Genomic DNA, 23,703 nt, shown 5'->3' on the forward strand with positions numbered 1-23,703 from the left:
TGGAATTGTCTTAAGAACAGGACAAGCTGAAGTGTGTCTGGATTGTATAAACGGTGGGAGCAAAGAAATAAACTGGTCCGGCCCACATGAGGCCTAGTTGGCATCAATGTGGCCTGAGAACCAAATCGAGTTTAGCACCCCTGTTCTAGATTCAATCAGAACACTGCAGTACACAGTTTTGGTTTCCCAGCATAATTATCCCAAGGAAGAGGCCCCTCGTATAATTCGGCACATGTGCATACAGTATTGGCTCACATCTGTACGTTTCTGCGTTTTCTGCTGACATTTGAAATTATGTCATCTGTCTTTAAGCCTTAACAGTGTGTGTGCATGACCTGCCCCAGCTGATCTACATACAAGGTCATGTTCTCTTTTCTGGACTTGCAAACCTTATTTTTGTTTGTTGTTTGCGGTGAGGGGGTTTCATTGCCACTAGCATTCAGACACAACATGAGACGAGACCTTGGAGTCGTAATTTCTTCTATCTTACAGGCCTTGAAGCCAGATGGAGAAAGGAAATTATGCGCCATTAAGATAGATTTCATAGCAGTGTCTTAATGTACTGAACTTTAAGACCTGGTAGTGGGGGATTATATTTTAGTGTCATTAACAGCAAACCTTTTGAAGTGTGAGGAGCTGATTTTTCCCCTCCTGATTGGATTGGACGTCTATCGTCGCAACAGGGAGCCGACGCGTTAACTGCATGTTCCAGAAGTGGAATGGCATGCACTTATTGAGCTTTGCATTTCATCTACTTGGGATTTTACAAGATGTCAGCCATGCAGACAAAAGCTCAGAGGGGGGTTTCATAACTATTTGATTTCAACAGTTTAGAAAGACGGTTCTGTAACGTCTGGGGGAAAGGGCTTCATGTTGCGCATTCCACTTGATTTCTATTCAGCATTTTGTTCCTGGCCAATTCCTATTTGAGATTTTTTTTAAATTATTTTTTAATATATCAAACATTACTTGACATTGAGCATTGTAGAGATAGTTTAGTACAAAGACGAATGCTTGGAGGTAAAGGATGGCTTACAATTTGGTTTACGTTTACATTTTTTTCCCTACCCAGTGCAATTTGGGGGCCTAACACACCATTTGCCATGTCAAATTACATCGAGTCCTTACAGTATGTGTACTCTATTTGCAGATAGTATGGTTAAATACCAGTGTGTGATGGGGCGATGACCTCAAAACGTCGTTTTGTGACCAAAGCGAGATGAGAGTCGTGGGGTTGGTTCCATGGTAAGCCAAGGGCGCCTCCTAGTGAACATGAAATGACAGTGAGGACAACAGCAGTGATGCTTTGGACAAAGGTTCTATATTTAAATAACTTAAAATTGACTGTTACTTATTTTGAGAGCAGTAATGAACCAAGAAAGGCCAAGTTAAACAGCTTTCAGTTCATTGTCCTTTATTATAAGTCACAGATAGCCAAAAAATGACTTTTAAACATTATATGGGTTTGAAACAATAATAAAAAAGGCTTAGAACAGTTACAGTTTGGATGTACCATGCTTTTAAGAAAATATTTCTTCAGGAAGTCATTTAAATTCTCCAACAGGCATTAAAAAAAGTCGGGGAAAAAAAAAGACTGCTTTGAAGCAACACAACCGCATTGAGCTGACCATGAAATGTTGGTGAGGGTTAGGTCCATCAACCATGTGCCTATAAAATATCATTTTCACCACACAAGTGAGCACTAGGACAAATCACAATTGTGTCAGGCAAAATAAACCAGACGGGAAAAAAAAGCACAAAAAAATGGTCAAATCCTTCCGTTATGGATGCCAAGACTTTTTCAGAAGCGACGATTAAAGGCTCCGCCGCCCTGCATTTGGTTTTGTCGGTTGAGCGTGTTTGAGAGAGACTGGGACGAGTTCACGAAGCCTCCACGACTAATAACACAAACAAAAGCAAACATTTTTAACAATCTAACTGTAACAAGGGCTTAAAACGAGTGACGATTCCAAGCAGCTGACCCGCCCATGCCGCCACGTCCCCCAACGCCTTGCCACGGTCGGTCACCATCCATCTTTCGACCAGAGTCCCAGTCTCGACCACCATCCCTGTAACAAAGCTCAACTTTACAAATAGGAAATGCACTGTGGCCATGAAAAAAAAATGACACCATTATTTTGATAAACAAGCAGGATTCCAGGCTTTTAGGTTGTTAAAAACTGGCTAAACTTCCTTGATTTGACATTTTATTTTAAGATTATTGTATGTGAATACCTAGTTGTCTGTGTGCTCATTTTAAAACAAGCCTTAATTTTATTGTATTTTTTAAACTGGGGCACGAAAGAAAATTTCTGAATGTGCATGGAAGTTTGAAGGTCCCATATCTGAACCCCTGGCGTGTTATTACAAAGTCAGCATTGCTGCTTGATTAGTGGAATAGCCTTCCCAAGATGCTACTTGTTTACTTGCAAATTGGGAGTCCAACTAAAAACTGCGTTCACCTGTTCATGCGCTTGTCATAGCCTCCGCCAGCCCACGGCTCGCGGCCGTGTCTGTCGTTGAAATTCTGCGAGTGCCAAAAAATTCACACGGTTACTGGATGCAAATGAAAAGGGCACCTAACATACTCGACTACTTTCGGGTTGCCATTCTTACCGGACCATCTCCGCCCATGCCACGGCCGCCGCCCCTAATGTCATCCTGGTAGCGCCCTCGCTCCCTGTGGTCAAAGTCTTGATAGCGTTCCTGCCGGCCAGCAAAGTCTGTGCGACCGTAGCGGTCGTCCAAGTTCATGCGCTTTTCGGGCCAGTCGTCCTTCCTGAGAGGGAGGAGTGAGTCATTGGAGCCCCAACGGCATGGGTCGAACCTGCCTTACATTTCGTAAGGCCTCTTGACGGGCCGTCGGTCCTGTTCGTAGCGCAGCTGGTCTTGCTGCCTGCGGATCTCCTCGCGCTCCCTCATGATGCGCTCCTGCTCTCGCCGCCGCTCGTACTCGATGCGCATCCTTTCCCGCTCTAGGTACTGTCGCTCCATGCGGTCCGCGTCCAGACGCTCCCGCTCCGCCTAGGGAAAAAGGTAAATGGGATTTTAGGATGACGGAGAAAAACCACGCCATCACCCTTTATAGGGAGGGGGTCACTCATTGGCTGCAAAGGTCCTAGTCAAAATGCTTTGGGTGTCGAGCAGAGTTAGTAATGTAAAAAAATTAAAAAATGCCGGATCATAGCAAGGATGCTAATTTACATCTGCAGTACCAAGCCAGGTAACAGAAAGACAACATAGGAACATTGCCAATCCAATTAACATCCTCAGTTTCCGCAACATGCCCCACATGACAAAGACCAGCTCACCTCCAGAAACTGTCTCCTCTTCATCAAATGAGTCCGCTCCTCTTTCTCACGGAATGCTCGGATTCGCTCGCGCTCCGAACGATTGTCCATCCCGCCGCGATCGCTGTAAAAAACAGATTTCGCTGACATGGCTGTGGGTTGCGCGGCTCAACATTCAGCTTTTGTGGCCCCCCTCACTTGTATCGGCGTCTCTCCACCTCTCGCACGTCGCGCTCACGTTGCCTCTGCCTCTCTCGCTCGCGCTGCTCCTTGATCTGGTCAAAGGACAAGATGTCCTTCCTCTCCTTGCTGGACGATTTACGGTCCTCACTCTTGGAGCTCTGGTGTGACAAGGACAAGTGAAGCCCACCTTTCAAGGGTTTCTATCATCAGAAACACTTACGCGCTCTTTGCTTTTGGATTTGACGCTGATGACAGGCTCGCCCTTGGACTTGTCCATGACAACGGTCCTCTCGTCCCCTGTTAAGGCGAAAACCCATGAGAACCATTGACAACGGAGTCATTGGGTGAAAGAAATTGCTATCACTCACGCTTGCCATCCTTCCCTTCTCCCTCTTCCTTTCCAGACCTGCAAAGTATGAATTTGTTAGCAGTCGTCAAAATGCACGGTCTGATAAGGAGAGCAGTAATGACGTCACCTAACAGTGTCGAGACGAACAAAAGCGCGGAGTCAAACTTACTTGGAGTCGGTGGAGTGTCTCCGCTCACCGGCCGCATTCTTTGCATCGTTTTTGTCAGCTGGCTTCTTGCCCGCTGGCTCATTTTTTGCCTGCAAAATGAACGCCAGGATTCCATTCATACAGGGTATTCAAATTTTAGACCCTGACGGGCTGGGGGTTCGATCTGTGATTATACAACACACCCGCTCAACGGAGATCATCTTCCCGTGCAGCTCCGTGCGGTGAAGGTGGCTGACGCATTTGGCGGCTTCGTCCGTGGAGGACATGGTGACAAAGCCATAGCAACGGGCTCCGGGGCTCTTGGCGTTGGTCACCACCTTGGCACCAACAACCTGTGTGATACCAGAAGCACAACTAAGTAGTTGCCACTAAAAGAAATAAGATCATTGACAAGCATACTCAATAGGTATATATGCCTATTTTTTTTCTTCACATATATATATATATATATATATATATATATATATAGTTTAATGAGAAATCAATTCATTCCTCCTTGGTAATGGGAATCAATTTGACTCACCTTGCCATGCTTGCTGAAAAGTGTCTTAAGGTCGGTGGCCCTTGTAGTGGACGCAAGCCCGCTGACCCACAAATTCCTGCTGCCAGTAGCAGGACTTGCTTTGGCTAAGCCTAAGACAAATATAAAACTATAAACCAGAAGAAGACTAGTTCCCGTATAACCTATAGTTTTTAACTCACTCACCCATATCATCCTTTGACATGTCCTTTTGATCTTTGTCTTCAGAACTAGAGACAAAGTGAAAACAAAGACAAATGAGGACAACCGCAAACACTTCTGCGACAAGCTTGTATGTCTTTAGAGCGAAAAGTGATGCCCGTCGACCCATCGTGGGTAGTAGGTACTTAACGGTGAGTAAACGGGACTTGGTCTGGAACCCCAACATGTTACTGATTGGATAATGGACATGAATGTTTAAGGACAGGAAGTGATAGGAAAGACAAATGCATTGTTTTACCGCCTCGAAAAGAATGTCCAATTCTTACTAGCGCTAAAGAACCAATGCAAGAGAGATAGCCGTTTTGGTTTGGAGTAGACAGAAAACAACAAACCTCTTGTTCTGATCTTCGCCCTCAACAGAGGACAACTCTTTGCCAGCCGAGGCCGAATCTGCAGTCGCATTGTCTTCTGTCTTCTGTTCATCCTCATCCCCCTTCTTAGACCCCAATTCTGAACCAACAGTATCAACCCCAACGTCCTGTTCGCTTACACTAATAGCTTGCGAGCATTTTTCATTGTCCGGTGTCTCTTCTGGGGACTTCTCGGCATCCCCGGCGGGCTCCGTTTCATCCCGGTCACTTTCCGCGTCGCCTGACACATTGACTTCACCGCCGGCGGAAGGGGCCTGTTCTTCATCGGTGCTCGTCTCACAGCTCGGGTGGTGGTCTTCGATAAGCGGCTCAGATAAACAAGACCCCGCTACTTTGTCATGTTCTACAGGTTTAACAGGAACAGAATGGCACAGAGTTTAAACACTTCTCAAACACAGCAATGGTTAAGGAGGAAGTGGCAAGGCCTGGATTAGGAACTTCATGACCAAGTGCCTGTGCTGACGTAGACCCTACAGAGAGACTGGAAAAGGTCCCCAAAAGGTAACAACCGAGCATGTTGGAAACAAGGGGATACTGGGTCTTTTGCCTCACGGGCAGTGGTATAGTTCACCCAAAACAGAGTGTCCATAGCAGAAGAAATGTGTGAACGTTGCCGCGACGCTTATAAAGAGTCCTTTTGCTTGGCTAGGCGGAGTTCTTTGTGCAAAACTTCAAAGTCCAACAGTTTTCATATCCTCACAGGAGCTTGAGACATTGTCGTTAAAAGGATCTTCACATCTTCGGGTCACCATCTGGAAACACGGCAGGCACCCTGCAACAGCTCACCCTAACACTAAGCTCAGCCCGATTGCCATCAATGTGATTGCTGTCAGCGTGCATCAGTGTGTAAACCCTCAAGCGGATCAAAGAACGGTAACTGGACCAGTTTGTTTTTACTTCAACAATTTGGGTTCAACAAATTTCAGCACAAATCCAGCAATCCCTTTTGAGCTTCCAGTCTCTCTCTCTTTCCTTCTCTGTCTTTCTCGTTGAAATAAAAAAAGGTAGTGTTTGCATTCCAAGTTAAAGGCTACCAAAAACCCTTCAGATCCTTGATCTACATTACCTGTTTCTGCCAGAAGTTCCTCGGCATTTGCAGTCTGAAAACACAAGTCGCATTTCAAAATAAGGCGTTGATCCGTCAAATACACGAACACAGTGATCCCACGTGCTAATCATTGGAGTCACGGGAACAGTGCTGGGTCTACAAACTTACCACATAAATTGACGAACACAACATATCTTCATCTTCAAGACCCCTCGAGTCGTCCAACTGATAAAAACAAGAGTAAATACGTTATCAAGTGGACCGCATTCAAACTGCAAAGCATTAGTTAGCCCATTTTCTCACCTGTCTTGCTTCATCTTCAGAATCGATGGTTACATCATCGTCATCATCATCATCCTCCAGTTGTGCATCGTCATCACCGTCAATTAAATTCTCCAAGTCATCCACATCCTGGTCTGGCAATCCATGTTCATTTTCAGCCTCATCCAAAACATTCATGTCAAGGATATCCATGTCCTGCATGTTCTCCTGATCATCCTGGAGAGCAAAATGTTATATTAAGACCTTGATGTCATCACAAGCGCAAAAGGACATTTGTGGACAGGCGGGTGGGAAGAGCACATACATGACCGTCATGGGATTCATCTTCCAAAATGCTATCTTCGTGTTCATCATACCCCTGCAATTCTGCAAAAGAAATTCCGACTGTTAGGGGAAAACCTTTATAGTCCCCATTTTACTTGATACGTTAAACATCAGAGATTTGACAAAAGCTTTGTTTTAATGATACAAGTCAGTATAAACGCAGTTATTCTAAACTATACTAGTCAGATATGGATACCTTTTTAAAAACAAATATTTGCGTTGATGCAACATTTTTTGTCGTTGTAGTGGTTGGATTGTCACTTCATAAGGTACCTAAAGGTTACCACTCCTAAAACTGTCCAGCCAAGATTAAATTAATCAAACTGTGCACATTATGAAGCTGCTTTTATTTCAATGATATATAATATTACTTTTTCTTCATTAAAAAAACAACAACTTGGCGCCTGACTAAAAAGTCAACTTTGAGTTATGCTCGGGCTCGAACCAAAAACTTAGCATGTTCGCTCAAGTGAAGCTACCTCTGGCAGAAGAACGTCTTGGCGTCGATTTCTTCGGGACCGACTCTGATGAAAGAACAATTGCGTCAGGGTTTCCGCCTTCTTCCTCGATTGCCTGTGCAAATTAATATAAAAAAAGCATACAAAGACGGCGCAGATCAGAAACGCGGCCAAAACGAAGGCCCTTTGACAACATGCTAGCAGCTAGCTCCATTCTTTAAACTCGTGTTAGCAACTACCATGCTAGCAGAGCTTTATCACGTGATTCTATTCATTGCTTTTGTGCACATGAAAATACAAATTACGCCACACGATCAAAGCTTATTTGCGGACATGGTTCATTTTGTAATTAATATGACAAAAAAGACCTTTCGCAGGCGCTCCGAAAGCAGGCTCTTGACGCCAGTGGTATCAAGGTTTCTTTTCTTCAGCTCAGCCTTTAAATCAATAACTCTCAGCTCGGATAGTTTCTTAACGTCGGCTAGAAAATCATTATCAGTAGATGGATCAGACATCGTTACCAACCGTATAATTTAGCCAGTAATCAACTGTGGCTACGCGCGTTTTCAGCACCGCGGCGGCGTGCGCAAATTGCTCAAAATGGAGTCTGTCGTTCCCTGGGCCAGTTTGTCTGGAGCTGCAAGCTACGGCGCATGCGCACAGTGCAAGGACTTTAGGAACATTAAAGAACCTATTGTTCTTTGCAGTTTTTTCTTTTATAATTCAAAGAAAACGAAAAATGAACCAATTTACATAACATAGATCAGGACATCAATTACACTGGGACAATACCATATTGTACAATGAGACAGAAAAAAATATAACATACTGTATTACTTTACAGTACACTTTTTGTATCACTATTAACACTTGAATGCAGAATGTTCTCAACAACAGAGACAAAAAATGATGAATATGATGAAATGATAAATTTTGTGCTTCCATAGTTTAAGTATCATCAATACCTGTTTTTTTCTACTTCCACATATAATTATGGGTTTTTTTGGGAACAATTGTCTCATAACCAGTAAAAAACAACAACTTAATATTAATTTAAAAATACATTTAAATGATTTTGTTCACAGGTAAAAGGGTCTTACTTAAAATTGCCTTCAAAGGACAAATATTTTTCAGAGAACAAACACTTTTTGTAAAAAAAATATATCTTGGCGGAATATGAGCACCAACCAGAGTAAATATTGATGTGTAATCAGTCTTTTACTTTACTCACTTACACTATAAAAGTGATTCATTATAAAATTAAAGCGAGTGGTGGCAAAATACTTGGTAGTCTATAAGTTAGATACATAAAAATTTGACATTTTTAGTGTGTGTGATTAGTTGGAGGACGATGGCGCAAAGTCCTCAGAGAAGGAAACCTCAGAAATCGTACATGAATCCATGCTGAGAGTTGACGAGTCTGAGTTTTGTCGCTTTTGGTGGAGGTTCAGTTTGGAAACCAGCGGTTTCCCGACAGTAACCACTTGCCTTTCCTCCACTTCCTCCTCCATGTTGGCGTAAATGTAACGGAGACAAACGGCGAACGTGAGCTCCTTCTGTAAGACATGTCCGATTTGAACCCATTAAAGACATTCATTAGGCTACAAGAGTTGATTATATAAAAAAGAAACAAAAACAAGAGTGTACCTTGAGTCTCTGCAGGCTGCATATGCGAGTATACAGACTGGGAAGTTCAGGTGAAGCAAGCTGTTCCTTGATTAACATTAAACTTCCAGCGTCAAGCAGAGATTCCTGATTGCTCTTCTTTAGGTCGATATCCACATCCTGTCATGAGAAAACAACATGCACCATTAGTGTATTTCTGCACATTATTTCACAAATAAATCTCTACATTCCATTAGACTAGGGCTCCATCCACAAAAATATTTTCATAGTCGACCAATCCCCTTTGATCATTTTATAGCTAATCGGCTCATATAAAGCACAATATTTACAATTGTATTATTGGATTGGATTCGATAACTTTAGTCATCCCGTATTCGGGAAATTTCATTCTGACAGTAGCAAGAAAAGGTATAGTTATAAGTTAGACAGTACAGTCGCAAAGGGTGCACAACAACAAAGCAAAAAGTACAAAGCAAATCAAAGTAAATGGAAAAATCTGGGTTTGACATTTTACCTGGAAATGTATATTGGGTTAAATAAGTTCAAATGAACTGTGACCGCCTGACTCGCTCGCCAAATGTCTTATCGGCCCAAAGACCTAATAACCACATCCTGGCTAACGTGAAAGCAACAGGCAACAATAAGTCTGGAATTAATTAACCAGCACTGCGCGAGGGGGGTGCTGGAGCCTATTATGGGCACCAGAAAAGGTGGCCAGCCAATCGCAGGGCACAAGGACATTTCAAAAAATAATATTTACAAGGCTCAAAAAAGAGGATTGTCTCAAGACATTTAATTGACTATCAAAATAGATGATAATCCGTTAGTTATCGATTAATTTATTGCTGATATACATATAATAATTTGCAATAATTCGCTGCCGGTCTCTCCCTGCCAAAATGGAACGGACGTTTAGCACTGTGAATGGCAGTCAATGAGTTAACCATAGCAGGCTTACTTTTAATCTTAAATGAAATTCAATACTGAAAAAAAGTAAACAACGCCATGTGTGCGATCATACCTCAGGAAAGTCAGCAAGCTGAGCAGAGCATGATGAAATTTCTCTGGGCTTGTCCAATATACGTGTGTATATGACCATGATGTTGGAGAATTCAGCAGCAAATCTACAGAACAGAGTATGATTCTTTTTAAATATTTTTTTTTGGGGGGGAAATAACTGATTATCTGTTGCTTTAATACAAACCCAAGCTGGACTTTGACCCCACAGTCAAATTGGATGAAAAGGCTCTTTGGCAAGACTGTAAAGACACATTTTAGACTCATTTCAAAACATTTTCTGTGGTAAGACTGTACTGATTGGTTTGAATTGAAATACCATGCGCAACAGCCCATTGGAGGTTACGAGCCGAATGGGCCGCTGTGCAGTCCGACGTCTGAATACGGTCGGTGAGGGAGCGGCGCTCGGACAGATTACTACGGAGTTCCAGAGCCTGCCTTTCACGAGTGATTTCAAAACCACCCATGTCTGGTTGGAGCATGAAAAAAACAGTGTTAGATATTATGGGATGGTCTATATGAGCATAGTGAAGTGCAGAAGTGGTACAATTTGGAGTGGAACCATTAAATTATGGAGAAACATCTTCAAAATTCAGACATGAACTTCATTAAGCTTGGCGGCAGCCATATTACATTTTACTTTGTTTTTAATCCTATATGGGGTGATCATTAAACTCATTAGCTGCCATTTACAATCCGTTCAAGCCATTAAACATTAAAAAAGTATCACTCAGACTTTGAAAAGATGATGTAGCACAAGTAATTTGCTTTTCTGAAGAAAAAAAGACTAGTGATCCCAATGAGAAGACGTGGCATAGAAAAGGAACACAGTTTTACATGCCTTCTGCCACCCTGTCCAGCATAACGGTGACCTTCTCGTCTTCGCGAACCCGCTGCTTGAGGAAGCTTATGAAAACCCCGTTAGAAACATCTTCTCTCTTCACTTCGTAGGCCTCAGCATCGAGACACCTAAATAAAAAAAAAGTCACTCAGAAATGGTTCTACGTTGATATGGATATTTCTGCTTTAACTTACGTGGCGTATCCAAAGACAATATTTGCTGTCACCTTCAACAAACTGGGTTGGACAACAACGTCATCGTTTGGGTTTCTAAGTCAATACATTTTTTTTTTTAAATGGAAGCACAAATACGCAGACAAAAGACAGTCGAAATTTCAGAGGAAACCTTTTCCGGCACATGTCCAGCAGGAACACGTTGAGTCCGGTCTCTTTCTCTTGCATTCTAGTTAATATGTTTTGGACGCAAAAGCAGTGCTCCGACTTGTATGAGGCAGGCGCATCGATGGGGACCATGAAACTGTTGCCGTAGTTCTCGTATCCGTGACCGGCAAAGTAGAGCAAGCCTTTGTGAGAAGACGGATAGAGACGCAAGTTGGAGACGGAACATGTTTTGAAGCTAAAATGAGCTGAAAACAAACCAACCAACCATAAACTCCTTTCCCAAGGAGCAGCAGAAACTCGGTGACGGCGCTGTGCATTTCGGGCCAGTTGAGGTCTAGCAGAGAGACCACCTTAAAGTCCATTTGCCTGAGAATGTTGCTCAACTCGTGGACGTCCGCCATCGGAGCGCAGAGATGAGAGTGGTAGCGGTAGTTCATGTTGCCGATCAAAAGTGCTACCTTGTCTGTGGCTGCAGAGGAAAAATGTCACTTGAATTTCCGTACAATCCGCACTTTAAATCACCCTTTTTTCATAGTTACACTTGGCCAAAAAATTATATGTAACCTGTAGTTATCATAATTGAGATCCAGAGTATGTGAAACAAATGATTTTGTGTTGTTTAGGCTTAAAGTTATCTGAATAACCGAGACTATGTTACTTTAACCGACACCTATTTAGCCTATTGCCCTACATATTCTGACTAATGTTTTTTTCTTCTTCAGTGCACATTTTTTGGGATGGTGCATCTTTTTCTCAAGTGCGACTTAGAGTCCAAAAAATACAGTGTACACTTTCTTGTCTATGCTGTGATTTATTAAAAGGAGAATATGGACATTACCATGGAACTGTTTTGATAACGGAATTGGATTAGTCATCTGTGGATGTACTTCCGCGTTTATGACAGGACTGTGCACTTCCTCAAATTCTGTGAACAGAAAAAAAAGTTTGTAAGCGTTTTAGAACAAAATAAAGGTGTCCTGAGAAAACCCAAGCTAAGCAAGTACAGAATAAGCTAATGTTAAATATGAATGCCAATAATCAAATGACCCACAACTAATATCAAGCAGATTTGTTTGCTTTTCTTATAATGTTTACACAAAAAAAGAAGTAATAAGTGATGTATAAATGAACAAACAGACAACATATTTGTTCCCGTCTCCATTATTAAAGGAATACCCAGGCTGCCGTCAACTTCTACCCAGGAGGGCCCGGTGATGGAGGATGGGCCTAAATGTAAAGGGAAAACATGACATTAGGAATACACAAAAAAGATAACCAAAAAAACAAATTTCAAATCAAATGAATCATGTTTCACCGATGCTGACGGTAGCTGGGTCACTCCAAACTTCATGATACAAGTTGTACACTTTACATCTGTACTGCCCTCTGTGTGCTGTGGTCACACATGGGATCTGGAAGATCAGAAACATCAATTAACATTTCATTATAATGAAGAATTAAATGTTCTATATCAGAGGTGTCAGACTCGGGTTGGTTCGCGGGCCACATTAACGTCAACTCGATTTCATGTGGGCCGGACCATTTTAGATAGAATATTTTGTTTTTTTTAAATAAATGGATTAAAAGAACTGGATTAAAAGCCCTGAATATTCAGTTTTTATAGATCTAAAACAATGTTTATTTTAGCTTTTTTAATATATTTTTAGATTTTATAAAATGATTTTTGAACTAAAACACAAAAAAATGATTAAAAAAATTACAATTATTGATTTAAAAGGGGGAAAATCAGGAAATGTAATATAAATCTATACTCTTCATTTTAATTTGATCCTAAAACAGAAATTCGGGACTCATGATTTACTTTCCCGGGCCACACAAAATGATGCGGCGGGCCAGATTTGGCCCCCGGGCCGCCACTTTGACACAGGTGTTCTATATCATTAATTTATTTGTAGGGAGGGGTGGATCTAGAAAAATATTTATGGAGTTGTGTAGGGGCAGGCGGGTGTGGTGAGAGGTGGTATATATTTCATGATGGTATGAATAACTGGTTTCCTAAATTGACCAAAAACTTGAAGTAAACATTTTAAAGTTTCACAGATTTTTGCAGTGATAAGACAGTTTGACTTACTTTGAGTAGACGTCCCTTGTTTTGTGGCATTAAAATTGAGTTGTGGTACCACTGGTACTGGGCAGGAGGGTTGGCGATGGCAGTGCACTCTAAAAGCAAGGCGTCACCCTCAGATGCTGCTTGGGACTGAGGTTGGTAGATGATACGCACCACACTAGATGAGCCAGAAAGCATCCGGCTGCTACAACCTGGGATGAAAACATTTCACAACTACTGCTAACATTAAGAAAACATCTTGAAAAACCATATCAAAGTTGCCCACTTTTGAGAGAAATGTACTGATTCCAGAAATCAGATGCGAGATGTGGTAGGGTGGTGGGGCAAATTTTCCATAAAATATCAAAACAGGAATCATCACTTTAATATTTTTCTAGGATTTTATGGCATTGAATTTCCTTAAACCTGAAGGAGAAAAAAATGTGATTCCTTCACCAAATCTAATGGATAAATCTCAACATGGCTCCTTTTCAGGTTTGAACACTTTGAGTGCGGCAGAAAATGAAAGGATAAAGGAAGTCTAGAAGTGTCGTACCTGGACTGGCGCTGGCCGAAGTTTGAACCAGGCGCACCTGAGCCCACTGGGAGAAGACACAGTTGTCACCGTGGTTGACCCTACAGATGTAGCTACCTTGGTGCTCGGGCCCCAAAACACGCATAATAAGGTCAGGGGTGCGTGCAGTCGCTTCCAAAATCTAACACAAAGGAACACAAAATTCAGGATTTGATCTGCAGTCTACATTCCATTGTTACTGATAACAATACCCACCTCATCTTTGCCTTTGAACCACTGGTAACATAATCCAGGGGGCCCAGAAGCCCGACATGTCAACATCAGCCTGCCGCCCATTGGGGCCCATTGGGAGTTAGGCTGTACTGTGACCTGGATTTGTCCTGTTACTGTTGTACACGACAAAAAAAGGTCATAATATAGTAAATATTATTTGCAGAAGTAGAAACTCAGACAATGTTGATGTGGCGATTTTACATTCGTTACTAAATGCCACAAAACATTCATCTTTTATGGAATTGGACATCCTAACACTCAGGCCAGAATAAAGCCTACCTGTCATTGTGAGGAGGTGTATGGCTTCCTGGTGGTCAATCTTTTTTAAACACTGGAGCAGAAAAAGCAGAGAGCAGGATTGATCGACCAGCAGATCCAGAAAACAGCGACCTGGGCTTCCTGTGACAGTCAGCACCTGGAGTGAGCAGTTGGTCACATCCTTTTCACTGCAGGAGGGAGACTCAGTTTGTTACATTTGCCAATTTAGCGTAGTGTTTATGATGACAAGTGTCGAGCAGTCAGACTAGAAAAGTTTCAAGTTTTCGTCAGTAACTTTCAATTTTGAGTATCCGTAAATCATCTGGTGAATGAAGTTACCTTGATAAAATGAATTATGATAACTTGGGTCATCATAACTTGCATTTGTGAGTTATTTTCTCCCCTAAAATATTCTGGTTTATAACAAACCGTATTAACGTGGCTATGATTCAGGCTGAATGTTGAAAATAAATAATTATTTTTAAGTAAGCAGCTAGTTTACTGCCTTTTTCTTTGTTAATGAAAAACCAGGCAGTTTGAATAGTGAATTATTTATAGCTATTTCAAAGTACATGACTTCTAGTTCGTTGACTATAATGTTGTGCCTATGGAGTGGCACTGATGCAAAATGGCCGACAAGTTATAACGCCGGTCCATTTATAGCTCCCAGCACGGATTACGCATCTCAATATAAGTGTGGTAACAATTCTAATGTCCACTTTTGTCCCAACACTGTAATTACATCATCCGCAGTAACATAAAAAACATCCGTTCGCAATACAAGCACGAATGTAACCCTTAAATTTGAAATAATTCGACGTTTTAATGGCAAATATGACGTTGCGTTCCTGGCCCACCTGCAGCGAAATTTGGGCTCTTCACACACAACGTGGGCCAGCTGCCTCCATCCGCAGGTGGCGTTGTCCAACATCTTGGCCAACTTGTCCAGCACGTCTTCGCCCAAATTAGCAAGAGTGTAGTTAACCCCCTCCATCTTTTCTTCTTTGCGCTAAAGAGAAGGAAACCATGTAACGAGAAAAGTAGTACGTAGTGCTGTACAGAAAGTATCTCCTTTATATGTTCACCACTAGCTCGGGGATTTCCATTCAATAAAGGAAGTGAAATTTAAGATGCCCAAAAAAATACTGGTGTCAAAATAAAATTTAAATCCCATGTGAACCTATATTAACAACGCCACTCCGAACGCACACTTCTGCCAACCGCGTTAATGTGACTCAACTCGTTTAAAACTTACCAAGTGACTCGACGGTGGAATCCAAAAAAGGACTTATACTTTAATTGTGCGAGGAGTTCTGGGAGTCATTTAAACACCCGGAGGGTTGAAAAGTGCATCACGTTCCTCAGATAATAATCTCGGTTCCTCATTGCAACTATGAGGGCGAGTTCGCACATGTTGTTATGGCAACCAAACTACGGGTGATGGACATTTGGCCATGATTCAACTCACTAATCTACATTGAAAAAAATAAATTATGTTTAAATTCCTGATACAACTACAGAAAACACTCCAATTTATATTGGAAGTTATAACGTTGAGCTATATTAGTATAATGAGAAAAGTAACAACTCGATGGCAATTCAGTACCAGTAGAGGGAGCCAATGAGTAGTACATGTACGTATTAACACTTGGTAATGACTGAGTGAGTAGTGTGTTTCAAACAAGTGATCCTAGTTCAGTTTTTTTTTACATTTTTCCTTCTCAGATTGTGCAAACTGACAGTTGTTAAAAATGAAACTGGAATTAAAAACATATTTTTAATACAACACATATATAGCATACAGTGTAAACAAAAAACAAACCATGCAGTCCAAAATTCTCACAAGATAATTCAGGTTTACTTCACAGTATTTAAATTCAATTCAGACCATGCAAAAATCTAATCTTAAAAAAACAACAACCAAAAAAACTGGAGCATATTTAAATCCTAAACAAAAGCAAATCCACTATGAACAAATGGTACATTCCCGTTTGTCAAAGGTTATCTTAATGATGACAAATAAATTAACATGTTTTCTTAATAAATCAGATAATCTAATAACGGATCTTGCAAGTCTTTCAATCTTTTGACAAGATACTTTGTGAAACAACGCAAACAAACATTAAAAATGGAGGTTCTGTTTAAAAATCCCTGAGCATTTAGGCACTTGGGAATTCTGGGACGGCGGGCGAATAGATAGACAAAAACAAAATTCAATCTCACTCATACAAATGAAAGTAAAACAAAAATAGCACTCTTGAAATCAGTTTCTTAATGACCCAAATCCGTGCCATAATACACACTCGGTGCTATATCGCCCCAACAAAGTTACTAATCAGCAGTAAGCTAAACCTTTGACATTTTTGGCAAACAATACATCTCAAAAAAGCAAAATCGCCTATACCATGCAACTATGTCAAGGAAAAATGTACTATATTTCCATAGTGTTAAAAAAAATTGCGAAAAACGGGTCAATACTATAAACCAAGTTTTTAACAACTGTGTCTTTTTCCCCTAAATAGGACTTTAATCCCTGTAATAGTATGATTTGTAGAGTAATTTTGTTTTCCTATGGCGACTTTCCGGTAATCGCTAAGTCCACTAAGTCAATTGAAGCAGACTCGTGGTTAAAGAAAAAAATAAATAATAATAACTTGGCTACTCACCCTGGCACATCTAATTCTTTGTTACCATTTGGATGTGTTTTGAGGCGTCACATATCCTGTTTTACTTTTCCTCAAAGTACTGCAGCCAGTCAAAAGTAGAAAGCAGCATTTAAAGCAGTGGGCTTAACTCTGAAATGTTGCATACATTTGTGGAAGAGGTCTCAATTTTCACTCAATGTTTTGCCAACATACCAGAATCCTGCTCTGGTCTGGTCAATGTTTCTGGAGCGTCCAAAAGCTCAACGTAGCTTGTGTGTTGTCCTAGTTGTGCATGAGATACTGATGGAAGTAGACGCCGAAAAGTGAGCTGATCACCTGGCAGGCCGCTACCCACCAAGTGAAGAAGGCGAAGAAACCCCTGAAGAAGAGCGGCGTGAGGACGGAGTGCAGTGCCGACAGCATCTCTGACAGGCGGGCCACCGTGACCTGGATGTCCTCTTCCGCGTCGTCCATCGAGTCCTCGTCTTCGTCAAAAGTGCTTTGGACGGCTGGCGCTGACGTGGGCATCAGCGAGGGGGGCGTCACGCCGGGGGTTTCATTGGCACCTGCTCCGCTCCAAGAGAACCCTCCTGAAAGAGAAGGAAAAAAACTCATCTCATCTCATTTTCTTGCGGGGGGTGCTGGAGCCTATCCCAGCTGACTATTATTTTCTTCTTGACCAGAATGGACAGGCACGTGGACGGTACAATGACTGACCTAATCCCTTGAGGGCTAGCGTGGAAAACAGGATGAGAAGAACCGGCACCACATACTGAAGAGTGATGACACTCAGGTAGCAAAACACGCGCGTGACCTGGAGAGACAAATTCAATTTGAATCACTGGTTTATTTCCGGCTCAGGATTTTGGCCTGACCTTCCTCTGAATGTCAATGGCGGCAATTCGTCCGGCTTCCTTCTTCATCTGCTCCACCCATTTCTGGGCCAGATTGAGGTAGGCCTGCAGATGGTAGCGGGTTAACGCCAGCCTCAGGACGCACAGAGCCACCACGGTCCACAGCCGCATGCTGTCAAAGGCGTCGCTGGACACCCTGGCAGATGTATAGATTCAGAGATTGTCCGCAAGCCACTATATTTGCTTTTGAGGATGATGTTGTATGAGCTCACAGCGTGACAGAGGTTTTCCCCAGAGGTGCGTTGGCGAGGAAGTCCCTGGCCAAGGGTTTGACCCACAGGATCAATATGACCACGGGAGAAAGGAAGCTCATGTGCAGGAGAATCCTACGGGAGACGGTGGTTAAATCAGCATTGTGTTGAGATACCACCAGACATTTTAGTTAATGGAATCGGCACGCACTGGATGAGCGGACGGTCCGAGTTCATCTGCACGGCGTCCAGGTGAGTTTGAGCCAAACGCAGTCCAGGGAAGGCCATCAGGGCTCCGACGTATGCGCAGAACGCGGCTAGCCCAAGCTTTACGGTCAGCTTGGTGACGGGAACCCTTGATGCAAACATAAGGAGTGCTTAGTTCGTATCTCAAACTGCGGCTCGGGAAACCGATGAGGCCCACGGGACAGTGTTTTCCGGCCCACGCCATTAGTTTACTGGGCTTACTTTTTTTGTTATTCACTTACAGTAGAAGCTTTAATAATTCAGCCTAATGACATTTATTACCAGTATTTGTAAAAAAATAGCCATTATATATTTTTTAATTTGTTGCAGTGTAATTCCAAAGTGACGCCAGGTTCAAATAAAACGCATTCAAAAATGTAAACTCAGTTTGAGACCCTTGTTTTAGTGTAAACATTATTGCTCACTGATACAGTGAATGCTCACTGCTGGACCTACGAGTCAACTTACGACCAGTCGGCGTATCCCTGCTGTTTGGCGAACACCTCCATGTTGTCAAAGAGACTGGAGAAGCCCGACTCCAAGCCAAACTCTAGGTAGTCCTCTCGGACCACCAGTACAAGCATGGCGACCAATAGGCACAGGAAGCCGAATGCGAGGCACACGGAACGCTCGCCACCCTCTTCTGAGCGGAAGTAGTGGCTCATTAGGGTGTGGAGTACTTTGCTGGAGGTTTTGTGTTAAAATAAAATAAAGCTTGTCTCATCATGAGCCTCAACATAGTTTTGTCATTGTTTTAGCTTCTCCAAATAAAGGATACAGGCTGAAGAGAACAGTCAGGACACACCAGATGGCACCAAGGTTAACTTCCTTGCTGGCATCCATCACAGAGTAGTAACACTCAGTGAAAAGGAAGACAGCTGTTGTGTAGACAGCAAAGTCTATCAGCCACTGGTACTCCAAGAAGAAGCGTAGCACTGGGGGCGAGTAAGAAAAGGATAAGTTAAGGTAAGTGGTGAGTGTTACTTGCGTGTACGTGGCTCAATGCAGTGTTAAGAAATGTTCAGCTCACCGAGTGCATCCATGGGATTGACTGGAGCTTTCTCTAGGTGAAGGTCAATGTCTTTGGGCACGGTTAGAGGCTTGTTTTCTCCATTTTGTCTCCTGAGAAAAAAAAACACCAATATGTTCTCAAATTTACTGTGTAAAAAAACACAAATGCAGCATTGAATTTTTATTAGATTGACCTTACCGAGGAAGAGGACTCAACAGAATGAGAAATGCTTCGTAGATTACGTCAATATTTTTTTCTATTGACTTTAAAGTGAATAATAAGTCCATCCTAACATCTTTACAAAAAAACGTATCTGATTTTCTATGCGAACGAGTAATTTTTTTTCAATGAAATCATTAATTATAACACCCTTTGTATCAACTCAACATTACATGAGTTAATACTTTTTAGGCATTTTTCATTATGTTTTGCAAAAAACAATAAAATCATTTTTACAGTCTTTTGTGCAGGACTAGATGGTATATTGACAATTGGAAGCCGCAACACATGATGTTCCTTGTCAGGCACTGCATTTTTTTGCTGTCCCACCTGTCTCTCCTATTTGTTTTGGGCATTTGTTTCCCAGCCAGAGCACACAGCTCCCCTTCTGACGGGTGCTTGAACCGGAATAAGCTGGAAGAAATAACAAGAAATAGACCAAAGAAATGGTGAGATTTGCTTTTGCATGGGAAAGTGGCATATGTGTGCCTCACCTGCCATTACAGAGAAGCCAGCGTGCAAAAGAGCAATGCGGTGCCATCCTCTGCATGATGCTGGCGGCCAGCAAACTGACCACCACTTGGATTCCCATCAGTGCCTAGTCAGATATCAAATTTGAAATGGAGTCAATGTCCAGCCATCAAATTTCTAGGATACAACGCCCAATGGTCGACAGCGCCGCCTCGTGGAACACAAAGTAACATTTAGAAGTTTAAGACAGGACCAAAAGGGTATTTGCATGTTTCATGGGAAACTAATAGATGCAACCCAAACCAAAATCCATCACGCCCAGCAATACGTCACACACCATGTAACGAAAAGGGAAAAACTCGTGTTATAAACCAAGAGTTAATGAATGTAGCAGGCAAATGGCTTACTATGCTAAATTTAGTCAAACTTATGCACCTGTCAGTGATATCGGACGCGGTTAGCTAGTTAGCACTAGCAAGACCAATTTTGCGGGGTAACGATTTCATTGTATAACGTACCGGTTGTTTGTGTAGTGCGTATAAAAGATCATTACCATCTTGTTTTGTCCGAATTATGTGCTCGTAGCGACAAAGGGCAGCAGAGACTTTGCGTGCGGCGAAAACAGCTCAAGAAGGGACATGTGTAACTTCTTCTTCGGATGTTGGGACATAACAAGCAGGCTCGTTGGGAGATTGAGAGATGTTGCTGCCCCGTAAAGGATGGCGGGGGAATTGCTCTAGAGATCCGAGTGCAAGCTTTTTTCGTTATCCATTAAGACATTAGGTAAGCAAAGAATTAAGGTTCCACCGAGACTTGAACTCGGATCACTGGATTCAGAGTCCAAAGTGCTAACCATTACACCATAGAACCCATTTGAACTTAGTCAGTGGGTCATTTGCTTTTATTGGTTGAGACATTAGGACCTGCATATTGAATAAGTAATATCTGCTAAAGATAACTAATGGGTAGAGGTTCCACTGAGACTTGAGCTCAGATCACTGGACTCAGAGTCCAGAGTGCTGACCATTACACCATAGAACCCATTTAATTGTGTGTGGTGGCTCATTTGCTTTTATTGGTTTAGACATCAAGACCTGCACATTGAATAAGTAATATCTGCTAACAATAACAAATGGGTAGAGGTTCCACCAAGACTTGAACTCAGTTCACTGGACTCAGAGTCCAGAGTGCTAACCATTACACCACAGAACCCTTTTTATAATATTGTGGCTCATTTCCTTTTATTGGTTTAGTCATTAAGACCTGCATATTGAATAAGTAATATCTGCACCAGGTGACAAATGGTTGGAGGTTCTACCGAGATTTGAACTCGGATTACTGGATTCAGAGTCCAGAGTGCTAACCATTACACCACAGATCCCTTTTTATAATATTGTGGCTCATTTCCTTTTATTGGTTTAGTCATTAAGACCTGCATATTGAATAAGTAATATCTGCACCAGGTGACAAATGGTTGGAGGTTCTACCGAGATTTGAACTCGGATTACTGGATTCAAAGTCCAGAGTGCTGACCATTACACCATAGAACCCATTTAATTGTGTGTGGTGGCTCATTTGCTTTTATTGGTTTAGACATCAAGACCTGCACATTGAATAAGTAATATCTGCTAACAATAACAAATGGGTAGAGGTTCCACCAAGACTTGAACTCAGTTCACTGGATTCAGAGTCCAGAGTGCTAACCATTACACCACAGAACCCTTTTTATAATATTGTGGCTCATTTCCTTTTATTGGTTTAGTCATTAAGACCTGCATATTGAATAAGTAATATCTGCACCACGTGACAAATGGTTGGAGGTTCTACCGAGATTTGAACTCGGATTACTGGATTCAGAGTCCAGAGTGCTAACCATTACACCACAGAACCCTTTTTATAATATTGTGGCTCATTTCCTTTTATTGGTTTAGTCATTAAGACCTGCATATTGAATAAGTAATATCTGCACCAGGTGACAAATGATTGGAGGTTCTACCGAGATTTGAACTCGGATTACTGGATTCAAAGTCCAGAGTGCTGACCATTACACCATAGAACCCATTTAATTGTGTGTGGTGGCTCATTTGCTTTTATTGGTTTAGACATCAAGACCTGCACATTGAATAAGTAATATCTGCTAACAATAACAAATGGGTAGAGGTTCCACCAAGACTTGAACTCAGTTCACTGGATTCAGAGTCCAGAGTGCTAACCATTACACCACAGAACCCTTTTTATAATATTGTGGCTCATTTCCTTTTATTGGTTTAGTCATTAAGACCTGCATATTGAATAAGTAATATCTGCACCACGTGACAAATGGTTGGAGGTTCTACCGAGATTTGAACTCGGATTACTGGATTCAGAGTCCAGAGTGCTAACCATTACACCACAGAACCCTTTTTATAATATTGTGGCTCATTTCCTTTTATTGGTTTAGTCATTAAGACCTGCATATTGAATAAGTAATATCTGCACCAGGTGACAAATGGTTGGAGGTTCTACCGAGATTTGAACTCGGATTACTGGATTCAAAGTCCAGAGTGCTGACCATTACACCATAGAACCCATTTAATTGTGTGTGGTGCCTCATTTGCTTTTATTGGTTTAGACATCAAGACCTGCACATTGAATAAGTAATATCTGCTAACAATAACAAATAGGTAGAGGTTCCACCAAGACTTGAACTCAGTTCACTGGATTCAGAGTCCAGAGTGCTAACCATTACACCACAGAACCCTTTTTATAATATTGTGGCTCATTTCCTTTTATTGGTTTAGTCATTAAGACCTGCATATTGAATAAGTAATATCTGCACCACGTGACAAATGGTTGGAGGTTCTACCGAGATTTGAACTCGGATTACTGGATTCAGAGTCCAGAGTGCTAACCATTACACCACAGAACCCTTTTTATAATATTGTGGCTCATTTCCTTTTATTGGTTTAGTCATTAAGACCTGCATATTGAATAAGTAATATCTGCACCAGGTGACAAATGGTTGGAGGTTCTACCGAGATTTGAACTCGGATTACTGGATTCAAAGTCCAGAGTGCTGACCATTACACCATAGAACCCATTTAATTGTGTGTGGTGGCTCATTTGCTTTTATTGGTTTAGACATCAAGACCTGCACATTGAATAAGTAATATCTGCTAACAATAACAAATGGGTAGAGGTTCCACCAAGACTTGAACTCAGTTCACTGGATTCAGAGTCCAGAGTGCTAACCATTACACCACAGAACCCTTTTTATAATATTGTGGCTCATTTCCTTTTATTGGTTTAGTCATTAAGACCTGCATATTGAATAAGTAATATCTGCACCACGTGACAAATGGTTGGAGGTTCTACCGAGATTTGAACTCGGATTACTGGATTCAGAGTCCAGAGTGCTAACCATTACACCACAGAACCCTTTTTAAAATATTGTGGCTCATTTCCTTTTATTGGTTTAGTCATTAAGACCTGCATATTGAATAAGTAATATCTGCACCAGGTGACAAATGGTTGGAGGTTCTACCGAGATTTGAACTCGGATTACTGGATTCAAAGTCCAGAGTGCTGACCATTACACCATAGAACCCATTTAATTGTGTGTGGTGCCTCATTTGCTTTTATTGGTTTAGACATCAAGACCTGCACATTGAATAAGTAATATCTGCTAACAATAACAAATGGGTAGAGGTTCCACCAAGACTTGAACTCAGTTCACTGGATTCAGAGTCCAGAGTGCTAACCATTACACCACAGAACCCTTTTTATAATACTGTGGCTCATTTCCTTTTATTGGTTTAGTCATTAAGACCTGCATATTGAATAAGTAATAT

The 23,703-nt window shown here is 41.7% G+C and overlaps 3 protein-coding genes and 11 non-coding genes across 14 annotated transcripts; all 14 read right to left on the minus strand.

The window, feature by feature from the left end:
• Positions 1–1,397: 1,397 nt before the first annotated feature.
• Positions 1,398–7,858, minus strand: safb (scaffold attachment factor B). The gene is made up of 20 exons (XM_077606908.1): positions 7,585–7,858; positions 7,238–7,331; positions 6,739–6,800; positions 6,456–6,650; positions 6,321–6,377; positions 6,171–6,204; positions 5,066–5,447; positions 4,698–4,741; positions 4,515–4,624; positions 4,174–4,323; positions 3,992–4,080; positions 3,842–3,879; positions 3,694–3,770; positions 3,489–3,631; positions 3,312–3,414; positions 2,837–3,024; positions 2,617–2,779; positions 2,463–2,527; positions 1,983–2,069; positions 1,398–1,898 (listed from the first exon to the last, which is right to left on the minus strand). The coding sequence occupies exons 1-20, from the start codon at positions 7,729–7,731 to the stop codon at positions 1,802–1,804; spliced, it is 2,325 nt and encodes a 774-aa protein (XP_077463034.1). The 5' UTR covers positions 7,732–7,858; the 3' UTR covers positions 1,398–1,801.
• Positions 7,859–7,908: 50 nt separating this feature from the next.
• Positions 7,909–15,574, minus strand: malt2 (MALT paracaspase 2). The gene is made up of 18 exons (XM_077606909.1): positions 15,431–15,574; positions 15,033–15,184; positions 14,197–14,363; positions 13,900–14,030; positions 13,666–13,825; positions 13,134–13,321; positions 12,357–12,453; positions 12,218–12,268; positions 11,880–11,966; positions 11,307–11,510; positions 11,046–11,223; positions 10,895–10,969; positions 10,701–10,828; positions 10,179–10,328; positions 10,047–10,101; positions 9,864–9,966; positions 8,864–9,001; positions 7,909–8,772 (listed from the first exon to the last, which is right to left on the minus strand). Exons 2-18 carry the CDS (start codon positions 15,167–15,169, stop codon positions 8,554–8,556), a joined length of 2,268 nt encoding a protein of 755 aa, XP_077463035.1. The 5' UTR covers positions 15,170–15,184; positions 15,431–15,574; the 3' UTR covers positions 7,909–8,553.
• A 364-nt stretch (positions 15,575–15,938) lies between these two features.
• Positions 15,939–20,571, minus strand: tmem161a (transmembrane protein 161A). Its single transcript, XM_077607105.1, has 11 exons — positions 20,427–20,571; positions 19,897–20,000; positions 19,733–19,816; positions 19,202–19,293; positions 18,950–19,106; positions 18,640–18,855; positions 18,137–18,280; positions 17,947–18,060; positions 17,696–17,870; positions 17,538–17,634; positions 15,939–17,410 (listed from the first exon to the last, which is right to left on the minus strand). The coding sequence occupies exons 1-11, from the start codon at positions 20,427–20,429 to the stop codon at positions 17,103–17,105; spliced, it is 1,494 nt and encodes a 497-aa protein (XP_077463231.1). The 5' UTR covers positions 20,430–20,571; the 3' UTR covers positions 15,939–17,102.
• A 100-nt stretch (positions 20,572–20,671) lies between these two features.
• On the minus strand, positions 20,672–20,743 carry trnaq-cug (transfer RNA glutamine (anticodon CUG)). The gene has a single exon. It is a non-coding gene; the product is annotated as a tRNA-Gln (tRNA).
• Positions 20,744–21,182: 439 nt separating this feature from the next.
• Positions 21,183–21,254, minus strand: trnaq-cug (transfer RNA glutamine (anticodon CUG)). Its single transcript has one exon. It is a non-coding gene; the product is annotated as a tRNA-Gln (tRNA).
• A 97-nt stretch (positions 21,255–21,351) lies between these two features.
• On the minus strand, positions 21,352–21,423 carry trnaq-uug (transfer RNA glutamine (anticodon UUG)). The gene has a single exon. It is a non-coding gene; the product is annotated as a tRNA-Gln (tRNA).
• Positions 21,424–21,691: 268 nt separating this feature from the next.
• On the minus strand, positions 21,692–21,763 carry trnaq-cug (transfer RNA glutamine (anticodon CUG)). The gene has a single exon. It is a non-coding gene; the product is annotated as a tRNA-Gln (tRNA).
• Positions 21,764–21,860: 97 nt separating this feature from the next.
• trnaq-uug (transfer RNA glutamine (anticodon UUG)) lies at positions 21,861–21,932 on the minus strand. The gene has a single exon. It is a non-coding gene; the product is annotated as a tRNA-Gln (tRNA).
• A 268-nt stretch (positions 21,933–22,200) lies between these two features.
• On the minus strand, positions 22,201–22,272 carry trnaq-cug (transfer RNA glutamine (anticodon CUG)). Its single transcript has one exon. It is a non-coding gene; the product is annotated as a tRNA-Gln (tRNA).
• A 97-nt stretch (positions 22,273–22,369) lies between these two features.
• On the minus strand, positions 22,370–22,441 carry trnaq-uug (transfer RNA glutamine (anticodon UUG)). Its single transcript has one exon. It is a non-coding gene; the product is annotated as a tRNA-Gln (tRNA).
• A 268-nt stretch (positions 22,442–22,709) lies between these two features.
• On the minus strand, positions 22,710–22,781 carry trnaq-cug (transfer RNA glutamine (anticodon CUG)). Its single transcript has one exon. It is a non-coding gene; the product is annotated as a tRNA-Gln (tRNA).
• A 97-nt stretch (positions 22,782–22,878) lies between these two features.
• trnaq-uug (transfer RNA glutamine (anticodon UUG)) lies at positions 22,879–22,950 on the minus strand. Its single transcript has one exon. It is a non-coding gene; the product is annotated as a tRNA-Gln (tRNA).
• A 268-nt stretch (positions 22,951–23,218) lies between these two features.
• On the minus strand, positions 23,219–23,290 carry trnaq-cug (transfer RNA glutamine (anticodon CUG)). Its single transcript has one exon. It is a non-coding gene; the product is annotated as a tRNA-Gln (tRNA).
• A 97-nt stretch (positions 23,291–23,387) lies between these two features.
• trnaq-uug (transfer RNA glutamine (anticodon UUG)) lies at positions 23,388–23,459 on the minus strand. The gene has a single exon. It is a non-coding gene; the product is annotated as a tRNA-Gln (tRNA).
• Between the last annotated feature and the right edge of the window lie 244 nt (positions 23,460–23,703).

Source organism: Stigmatopora argus, chromosome 8 (genome assembly GCF_051989625.1).
Source record: "Stigmatopora argus isolate UIUO_Sarg chromosome 8, RoL_Sarg_1.0, whole genome shotgun sequence".
Taxonomy (NCBI): domain Eukaryota; kingdom Metazoa; phylum Chordata; class Actinopteri; order Syngnathiformes; family Syngnathidae; genus Stigmatopora; species Stigmatopora argus.

Coding starts and splice junctions, on each gene's coding strand:
- malt2 (XM_077606909.1), bottom strand. CDS start 15,169: ATGGAGGGGGTTAACTACACTCTTGCTAATTTGGGCGAAGACGTGCTG. Junction 14,031..14,196: donor ACACCTCCTCACAATGACAG/GTAGGCTTTATT, acceptor CGTGTACAACAG/TAACAGGACAAATCCAGGTC. Junction 10,970..11,045: donor CTGGACATGTGCCGGAAAAG/GTTTCCTCTGAA, acceptor GTATTGACTTAG/AAACCCAAACGATGACGTTG.
- safb (XM_077606908.1), bottom strand. CDS start 7,731: ATGTCTGATCCATCTACTGATAATGATTTTCTAGCCGACGTTAAGAAA. Junction 6,205..6,320: donor TGTGTTCGTCAATTTATGTG/GTAAGTTTGTAG, acceptor TTGTGTTTTCAG/ACTGCAAATGCCGAGGAACT. Junction 3,771..3,841: donor AGAAGGGAAGGATGGCAAGC/GTGAGTGATAGC, acceptor TCGCCTTAACAG/GGGACGAGAGGACCGTTGTC.
- tmem161a (XM_077607105.1), bottom strand. Junction 19,107..19,201: donor CAATCCCATGGATGCACTCG/GTGAGCTGAACA, acceptor ACTCGCCCCCAG/TGCTACGCTTCTTCTTGGAG. Junction 17,871..17,946: donor GGGAAAACCTCTGTCACGCT/GTGAGCTCATAC, acceptor TACATCTGCCAG/GGTGTCCAGCGACGCCTTTG.